Source organism: Abramis brama (assembly GCF_963993115.1).
Source record: "Abramis brama genome assembly, chromosome: 25".
In the NCBI taxonomy this organism is placed as follows: domain Eukaryota; kingdom Metazoa; phylum Chordata; class Actinopteri; order Cypriniformes; family Leuciscidae; genus Abramis; species Abramis brama.
In genome coordinates, this window is record NC_139987.1 from 14,163,316 (window position 1) to 14,173,077 (window position 9,762).

The window sequence follows — 9,762 nt, forward strand, 5'->3', positions numbered from 1 at the left end:
ATTAGGATCTTTCGTTCATACTATCTGAATCTTCGAGTATATTGTTTTTGTCAAGAGTCGGTCAACTAACCCACTTACCTATTTAATACAAGGATTGTGACTATAATCCAAGTAGTACCCATAATGTTACACCAGAGATGTTTTTCTCACAGAATTCAACAGAGTATTTTAACTTGGCAAATGACTTTAATTAGGTCTGAATATTTAATTTTATGTTCCATTGCTTTTAGTGATCACATATCTTCAACTTCTCAGTTTTTAAAGGGATCCTATTATGCTTTTCCACTTTTTCAACTTTAGCTATTGTGTAATGTTGCTGTTAGAGCATAAAAAAGTCCACCCCAAAGGGAGATATTTTATTTAACAGAATCCACTTTTCAAGAACTACAACGAACGGCTCGTTTGGACTACAATGCGATTTTTTTTTCCGGATCTTATGAAGTCACAATGTTACTCATTTAAATAATCCACGCCCACGGAATACACAAAAAAGGGGGCGGAGGCCTGGCTGAGCTGATTAGAAACTATGAAGAGTGTTGCTGCCACTATGTCAATGAGATGCCTTTTTTACCCCACCCCGGTTCTAAAACACCTTTGTTTGGCCTTCTTCTTTTTTAACACTGTTCCTGAGCTTTATAACCCTAACATTTATCTCTGCGCTGCACATTTTATGGAGAACATGTTTTGCTTTTGTAAGCTCTTGGACTTGTAAGATGGTTCACTGCTCCTTAGGAAAATTAACTATGGTTTTGTTAACGATTAGGCTATTCTTTGTATTACCTTAGTTTTCCGACAAAAATCGTATCTATAATGCATAAGAAATGCCATATCCTTAATATTTACACTAGACTAGAGCAGAACTCGCAGTTATGGAGGGGCGGGACATTTCCTGAACAATCTGTGCCAATCACGACACACCTGAACAAAAGGTTAAATCAGTCAAGCTAATTAATTGATAATGTGAATTTCTAAGCCTCATGAACAATGATAATTGAGTCAGGTGTTCCAATCACATGCTCTTCCTGCCCTATGAAAGAGTTGGTTACCACTGAATTTTGTTAAAGTGAAATGTGGCATGACCTGAAGAGATTTCAGAAAACCACATAGGAATAATTGTACTGGCTCATTTGTCTGGAAAAGGTTACAAGAGGATGTCTGAAGACTTGGGGCTTCATCAGTCCCAATTGAAGCAGACTGATCACAAATAGAAAAAATTTAGCGCCAGTCGTGCCTTGGCTGTCCTTTCAAAGGTCAGCGTAAAGACATGTCAAAGGATTCTTTAAATGGCAATGTACCGAGAGAGAAATGTATAAATCTGCAGGCATTTGAATATAATTGTTCCAATTGTATAGCACATTGCCAGGATGTTTGTGATCTGAAACTTTAAAGAAAGTGGGTCATGCAACGTGTCTGTTCCTAAACAAAGGAATAAATCACCATCAGAGTTGGTCCAAACAGAGGAAATTCCATATATTAGAATGGTCAGGTCAGAGTCCTGACCTCAATCTCATTGATATTCTGTGGCATGATTTCTATTCAAGGCCATTTGAGGCATCCCAAAAATATTTATGATACAGCTTGTGTAGAGGAAAGGACCAAAATACCTCCTGTGCAGGTCAGCAATAGGACGAATTTGACAGCAATTGGGGTCCCAAAATGTACTACATATAAGTAATATTCACACAAAACCTTTGTGGCACTGTAAAATATTGTCAAATGACAGAATTTAATTAATATTGACTTAGATGGAAGCTATCGAGACTATTTTAAAAGGTTCAAACTGCTCGTCAGGATAGATGGTGCAGGTTCTATGATTAGCCTTGGCTGATTAAGTTCACAGGATATATGTGAGGAAGGCTTTCATTAATAGTGCTCCTGGTTCTCATCACAGAATGACTGGCTCTGAAATTGGCTTGTACCTGACAGAGATAGAACTGCACATCACACTCTCTAATTAGCCAGCAATCCAGTTGATGAGAAAAGATCTTCAGCTCTGAGAATGGCAAGTTGATCTGAAAAACCCATCAGTTCTGACAAGGTTTGGTGAACTTAACTGTATTGTTGTTGTTGTTGTTATAATTGACTTAATTGTATTATTGATCAAACGTATTAACTTAAAATCTCAGGGGCTACTTCAAGTAAATACATTAGATCAAAGAGGTTCAGCTGACAAAAAATTGCTGACAAATGATCAAATTCTGTGTGGGTCTCAGTTTTCAGTGACAGGTACATACCTAGTGGCTGATCTGTTTGTGCAATTCCACAAACCTGGATGACCTTCTGAATGTATATAAGCAGGAGGCTTTTTTTTAGATAGGAAAATAAAAAAATAAAAAAAGTAGTTGGGAGAATCAATGAACTATAAATAATTTACTGCCACTGTGAGAATAACATTGTAACGAGTAGCTGTAATGAAGCACACGAAAAAGGACAGAAATAGGCTTTAATAAATCCACAAGGAACACTCAGGAGATCATAGGAGAAAAGCGCATCCTTGCGCCATAAAAGTCCAGCTGAGGAGGGAATGAGGGGACTCTGGAGTAGGGTGCAGAGTAGGTGGAGAGCAGAAAACCAGGGAAAATGACAGAAGGAGAGACCAGGGTGGTGATAATGGTGGGAGGAGCCAGGGAGGAATCAGGAGAAGGAGTAGCCAGGTGGGGACCCAAAGTGCAGCCTGGATGATGGCCCATGGCGGAGTCGAGGGTGGGTGGAGTCTCGTCAGACGACTCCAGGGGGACAACTGACTGAGACGAGGCCGATGGAAGTAGAGTCCTGGGCACAGACGAAGAGCCAGCGAGACCGTGTGCAGCGGTGACAAGAGTCCGAGGTGGAGCCAGAGTGCCAGAGGACTGAGGCGGAGCTGGAGGGAAGGAGGAGCCAGATGGAGCCAAATGGGTGGAGGCCAGATTCAGCTCACCCTCCCCCATTCCCTCATACTCCACTAACTCCCACGGCAACACATGATGTTGCCGGCTCACGCAACTGGTCAGACATTTCATGAGGCTCGGGCTCCGGGGCGATGGTTGGCTTAGTCCTCGTTACTGGTGCTGGCTCGTGCACCTCTGTAGTTTCTAGATATGCAGTGGGGTGATGGTTGGCTGGGCTCTGGGTCCAGAGTGGGGCTGGTGATGTCTTCCGCTGGGCAGATGGTGAAAGCCGATCCATTATTCACCAGCGCCCACTCCACAATAGCGGCAAATCCTCCCGAGGACCGTTTCTTGGGAGGCGTGCCTTGGACCATTAGGCACGTCAAATCCAAAAATTCTCTTGTGTGGTCCTCCAGAGAATTGCGTGGTCCTCCTTCTGCTCCAGACATAGTAGTTGGACAGCAGGCAGGTTCATTTGTGAGGGGGAGAGGGAAAACAACCAGGGAAACTAACAATATAAGGGCGTTCTCGCACTGGTAGTTTAGTTCGGAATGGGGCACAGTTCGCATAAAAAATTGCTTATGTGAAAGCTGTCATGCGGACCCGGGTACTGAACCCCGAGACCTCCTGAAGGAGTTGGTCTGAGTTCAGCTGCACTCGAACTGTGGCGCGATTCGCGTGAATGTGAAAGCAACACGGACTCGGGTGCACACTTTTTCAGGAAGTAAAGTAACCTGCGCATGCGTTTTAGCCAATTACGATGTATTTAGTTAATTAAAACACACGTAAGGGATGATATTGTTGATGATTTACCTTGGATACGAGCTAGAGTGAGCCTGCATTGTATTGCAATCAGGGCACCAAATGAATGGCAAAATTAGGTGGTCCTAGGTTTTTCCCTAACATCTACTTTCAATACATCACAAAGCAGTCGGTGTATTTGCCATAATTAAATCCATAATGTGAGTAATTTGTGTATTATATCAAATTATATCCTCTGTATTCATCTCTGGTCATCATTATCCCGACGCAAATCTCATGAACCTCATTGTCATTAATTATACAGGGCAAGGCAAAGGTTCACATGCATGATTACCGATAGACATTAATTTGGCCTGTCATGTCAGATAATCTATGGCAGTATTTCAATCTCAGCACAGTGGTAAACACGGCTTCGGCAGAAAAATGATGCATGGACCTCTTATAATTACAAACCGCAACCCTGTGGTTTAATGAATAGGAGGTTCCTGTCTATATTTCTTTAAAAGGCTTTTGCATTCTCCCATTTGTATTCATGTTCAACTGCTTTCCATTTGATCTCTAGTTCACTCTGTTCCAATTTCGATAGAATGACATCATCAAATCAAATGGCATCATCAAGCTGTCACTTTTGCTCTAGAGATCAGTCTTATCCTTGAAATCAGACTGTTTTCTGATCGATCAGGTGAAATGAGAGCTCATACACACATCGGCGCTCAAACCTTGAGCCCAACACCGAGTCCGAGAAATCTATAAATCACTGTCAGTCTTATGGAGGTGTCCTTGGATTCTATTTATGAAAGATATGGTGTTATTACACAGGCCTATGCAGTAAAAAGTGTTGTATGTGTGAATTATGTGTGCATGGGTGTTTGGTTTGCTTTTATCACTACAGATGTTGTGTTGATTCTCACTATTTTAAACAAGTTCGAGATCGTTACGTGAATCATTTTTACAAGAAGCGTTTCAAGCCTTAAGTAGGAAACCCATTAAAAGTGTCCCCATATTTAGATTTTTAACTGTTTTGGATATAGCCTATGGATATAAAAAAAAATTACAAGCAGTACAAAATGCGCAATAAAGAGCTGCTTCACTGCGTTGCATGACATTATTGCTAAAATATTATCTTGGAAAGTCATTATCAGGTCGTATACGATAATCTCCATTGTCAGACATTTACATTTATCAGTAGAACAAGTTTTTTGCTAGGGCACATCGGTATTTCACTGGGGCTCATGCATGACACAATTTTAGTGGCATATGCCACTAAACAAAATGGCATGTTCTAATGTTTTTTTGTGCATAAGATGCCATGCCATTTAATGTTATTTCTGCTACTGACTCATTAAGAAGAAACCAGTTCAAAGGAGCCGTTTGAATCAGACAGCGTGGCTTGCGCTATGTTCATTGTGGTGTGCTAGAAGTACTCACATACTCTTCTCTTCTCTGATTACTTGTTTACTGGTGCAAGGGCAAGACAACAAGACATCATTCACTTGAGATCACTGCAGAAGCAAACAACCATCCAACAATCCAACCATCCAATCAATTCCCGATGGACAAAATAAAGTCTCGCCCTACATTTTTCTCATGTGTGAAGCCACTTCATAACAATAAGGAAGAAAAGACTATTGCAACGTCTGTTTCATGTCTACTTTAAACCCTGTATGGACCCAGATAGAGTATTCCCAACTGTTTAGATATTAAATTGTCACAAAATATTGTTGTCATATTTGCACTGATAGTCCACTGTAAGCTTTTTTTCACCTTGGGAAAAAAAGATTCTGGCGACGGGGCTACATTGAGGTGTCTTCCACCATATGTGCATGATTGTATGTATGCGTGTATAAATCCCAAGAGAAGAGTTTGAGACAAGAAGCTGTACATTGCCAAGCTTTTAAAGTGCCCCTATTATGGATTTTTGAAAATTACCTTTCATGTAGTGTGTAACACAGCTCTAAGTGAATGAAAACATCCTGCAAGTTTTAAATCTGAAAGTGCACCATATATAGTTATTGTCTTTCAAAAGTAAGAGTCAACCCTGAGTCAATGAAATGAATCATTTTTCAAACGAGTCATAAGCCGTTTCATTGTGAAGTCAAGACGGCATACTGCCCGCCCACTTATTGCGTGCGCAGACACCAGGGAAAACTTGAACCTCAAACACTGCAGCTGATTTGTGGATACTGGATAGCATCATGTCGAGAAGACGCTGTGCTCTACAATGTGACGGTAAAGCCAGTGTTTTTCACTGCCCAAGGACGAGCATGTTCATCTTTACAAAGATACCACAGCAATATAATCCTCAATATATAAACAAAACTCTTGCTGTGTTCCCTTTATTTTACTGACTACTGCTTCTCAAATCTCGGAGTTCAATGCAGGATTTGCAAACCGCTTGCTCTTGAAAGATGGTGTACAAAATGATTAGTTTTGAGTTGTATATTGTGTAGGTCTCCTGCTAACTGGCTAACTCACGTTATCACTGTCTTACTGAAATACTTCTGCTAATCAGCTGTGGGCCACTATTACCTAAAATTGTGTCTATTAATGCAGATTGTCTGTCGCTCTCACTACTTTGAGGAAAGATTAAGCATGGAGCAAGATTTGTTTTTCCAACGTTTATGTTAACGTTACATCAGTCATTCACGTTATAGCTCGGCTAATATAAGCACTGTTACTGATACAGTTTCCACATGTTCACCGCAATAAATTAGAAAAATACTAATAAATATGTAACTTACAAGTAAAATTATCGGTTTGTTGATGGACATGCACTTGTTAATGCTGATGGTGAGGAACTACAGTTGCAACATCTCATAATCATGTACCTCAAACTGAGTAACGTCCTGCTCGAGTTGTCCTTGTGATGGAGGTTCGGGTTGAAGAACTAGTTCTTTCAAAGATTCATCATTGCACTCCCACTCGATTGATATGGTAAAATCGACGTCATTGTTCGTTACTGTGTTTAGTTTGTGGGTAGGAAGCCTCAGGACAGCTGACGTTGTTATGGCAATGGGCGTTTTTGTTTTCGACGCGCTGTACACAGTAGACCAATCACAACAGACTGAGCTGTCTGGCCAATCAGAGCAGAGTAACTCGCGGAAAGGAGGGATTTAGAGAGATTGATTCATCTGACGAGTCGTTTGAGAGTCTTTGAAAATGTGATGTGCAAATGTATTTTATGAGAAAATGAAACAGTTTTTTGAACTTGTAGGAGACTCCAAAACAACATTAGGAAACTTTAAATAGCATAATAGGGGCACTTTAAAAGATGCATATAGCAAACCCACAAACAATGCAAGGTTTGAATTTTTTTTTTTTTTTTTTTTTTTTTTACAGAGCATACATGCATTTTTAACCTGCTCTCTCCATTTATACGATAGAAGCCCTAAGCTTTCAGATTCTCCTGATGGCCTGACTCAAAGCTTTTATGACACAGAATCAAATATGACTATATTGGATCTAAAACGTAGATGCACTCATTCATCAGCAAAAAAGTTATAGGCTATATATATATATATTCTTTTTTTATATATTTTATATATGTATATGTGTGTGTGTGTGTGTATGGGTTTTAAAGAGTCCCATAACCTTTAGAAAGCCAATCCTCCCTGGTTCCATGGCAACCAGTGATGATACAGGCTGTCAGCCCCACCTTTCTTCTGCACTCCATCAACATCAGAGTACTTGCAGCACACACACACCAAAACAGATGGGAACTTCACGCTTAAATCTGCTCCACTGCTCTACTGTAAATATAAACACAACACAGACCTGCAACTATACTTTCTAGTATCTGCAGGTTTGGCAGTATTATGTAAGAAGTCCGTAGAACTTGATATTTCCCACAGTATAGCCGATAAAATTATTTATGCTCACTGAGCCGTGCCTTTCATTTATAGAGTCCAGGTTGACTGTGGTAGAGTTAGAGTGACCATGCATGACTGCACAAAGCTGGGGCTGCTCAGCCATACATGCAGTTCAGCCTAGACTCACCTTTGTCTGGTGTCTCTCCGTTCATTATTTGCATACTGGTGCAGCACCGAGCACAATTTCCTGAGTGCTGCTCTCGGAATCAGATTTTAAAACGGCAGATCAGCACTGAGCTGTCCATCATAACTTTACTCCTCCATCTCATTTCCTTTCATCAGTATCTACACATCTATCCATCCCACATCACTCTTCCATATCAGTCAGTTTGTGCTTCTCGTTCAGGCACCATCTGGCTACCAATTAGGTGATGTCACATCCTCTCCACCACATGTAATGCTATTTTAATCATAAGACTGTTAATGAATGTAAAGTCTTTAGCACCTTTCCCAGGGGCAAATAATCCCATCTCACTGGGTTTATTGGGAACGAAAGCCCAGTTCATTCAAAATTCATTTCAGGTTATGAAATATTAAGGTAGGACTTGATGGCCTTAGTGATGATGTAACCATCCCAGATTCGCCCAAGGAGCTTATTGAGGCACATTATGTATACTTGAAGTGACCGCCCTGTGTGCTTGAATGAGTGTATCAGTTTTCCTATATTTTGGAGTCAATGAATCACATTTGTTTTGATGGTTTTTTTTCCTTTAGTATATGACAGCCAAAAACAATTAAAGTTGAAGCTATTTTCTGTCATTTAATTTTCCTCTGCTGCTTTAAACTATTGGTCTGTCTCAAATGCTCGATTGCGTTTTAAACGTCTCGAAAACACAATCAAGCAAAGCCAATTTGCCTTCTTTATTTTCAGTGCTTTTCCATTAAAATGTCCCTATATAGGCCTACATTATTTAATGGTTTGATCATATTATTTGAATTAAATAGAGTTGAACTGGATGGCCATTTATAGTACATTAAACAACAGTAGGCTAGATGGTTTTCCAATGGCCTCCTCATAGGTTATCAAGGTTTCATTACACCACTCCAGTGAAGCAACGCACAACAAAATCAATTTCTTCATTCATGGCGACTTCATCAATATGAATTCATGAATATAAAAACAGGTAGAACTATCTACTTAAAAATCAAACTGTGCTTGCTGACCTGATGTTTATTCACAACTTATGGTTAAATTAAACCTATATATATACACCTATGGTTTAAATTCAGACTATTTATGCAGTGCAGTGCCAAAATGAACATTGAGTACATTCCTGAGGAGTTCTGAACGTCACAGTCTGCATATGTAAAGGGTGTGATTTTCACTGACAAACTGGTACATAACTACAAATTCATCATGTATAAAGCCACTTTTTGTCATTTGTCAGTTAATATTACTGATAACTTCAGCCCAGTATGTCAAATTACTTTAAGTAAATTATGTTATTATAAATGCAAACAATAATATACAGTCAGCCAGTCTTTATGATCTGCAGTGATTAGCCAATCAGAATCAAGTATTTCAGAGAGGTGTCTTATAATTGCACTTTTTGTATCATATGTTTAAAACTAAGGTCACCCTTGATCATTTGAACATTATTCAAGTCTGCAATGGGATATATTGGTCACATTCGAGGTAAGCAAAATATTAAGAGAATATATATATATATATATATATATACATACACACAGTGAGGAAAATAAGTATTTGAACACCCTGCTATTTTGCAAGTTCTCCCACTTAGAAATCATGGAGGGGTCTGAAATTGTCATCGTAGGTGCATGTCCACTGTGAGAGACATAATCTAAAAAAAAAAAATCCAGAAATCACAATGTATGATTTTTTAACTATTATTTGTATGATACAGCTGCAAATAAGTATTTGAACACCTGAGAAAATCAATGTTAATATTTGGTACAGTAGCTTTTGTTTGCAATTACAGAGGTCAAACATTTCCTGTAGTTTTTCACCAGGTTTGCACACACTGCAGGAGGGATTTTGGCTCACTCCTCCACACAGATCTTCTCTAGATCAGTCAGGTTTCTGGGCTGTCGCTGAGAAACACGGAGTTTGAGCTCCCTCCAAAGATTCTCTATTGGGTTTAGGTCTGGAGACTGGCTAGGCCACGCCAGAACCTTGATATGCTTCTTACAGAGCCACTCCTTGGTTATCCTGGCTGTGTGCTTCGGGTCATTGTCATGTTGGAAGACCCAGCCTCGACCCATCTTCAATGCTCTAACTGAGGGAAGGAAGTTGAAGTCGC

The 9,762-nt window shown here is 39.8% G+C and overlaps 1 protein-coding gene across 2 annotated transcripts in view; it reads left to right on the forward strand.

Moving 5' to 3' along the window:
• tmtops3b (teleost multiple tissue opsin 3b) overlaps window positions 1–9,762 on the forward strand; it is a 29,760-nt gene that overhangs the window by 7,263 nt on the left and 12,735 nt on the right. Inside the window, exon 5 of one of the 2 annotated variants that reach the window (XM_084103787.1) lies at window positions 5,098–5,341. The exons of the other annotated variant lie outside the window; for it this stretch is intronic. Within the exon in view, the coding sequence (XP_083959913.1) occupies window positions 5,098–5,126 (29 nt within the window). The 3' untranslated portion in view covers window positions 5,127–5,341. Of the gene's footprint in view, window positions 1–5,097; window positions 5,342–9,762 lie in introns of those variants that run through there. 2 annotated transcript variants of the gene reach the window in all.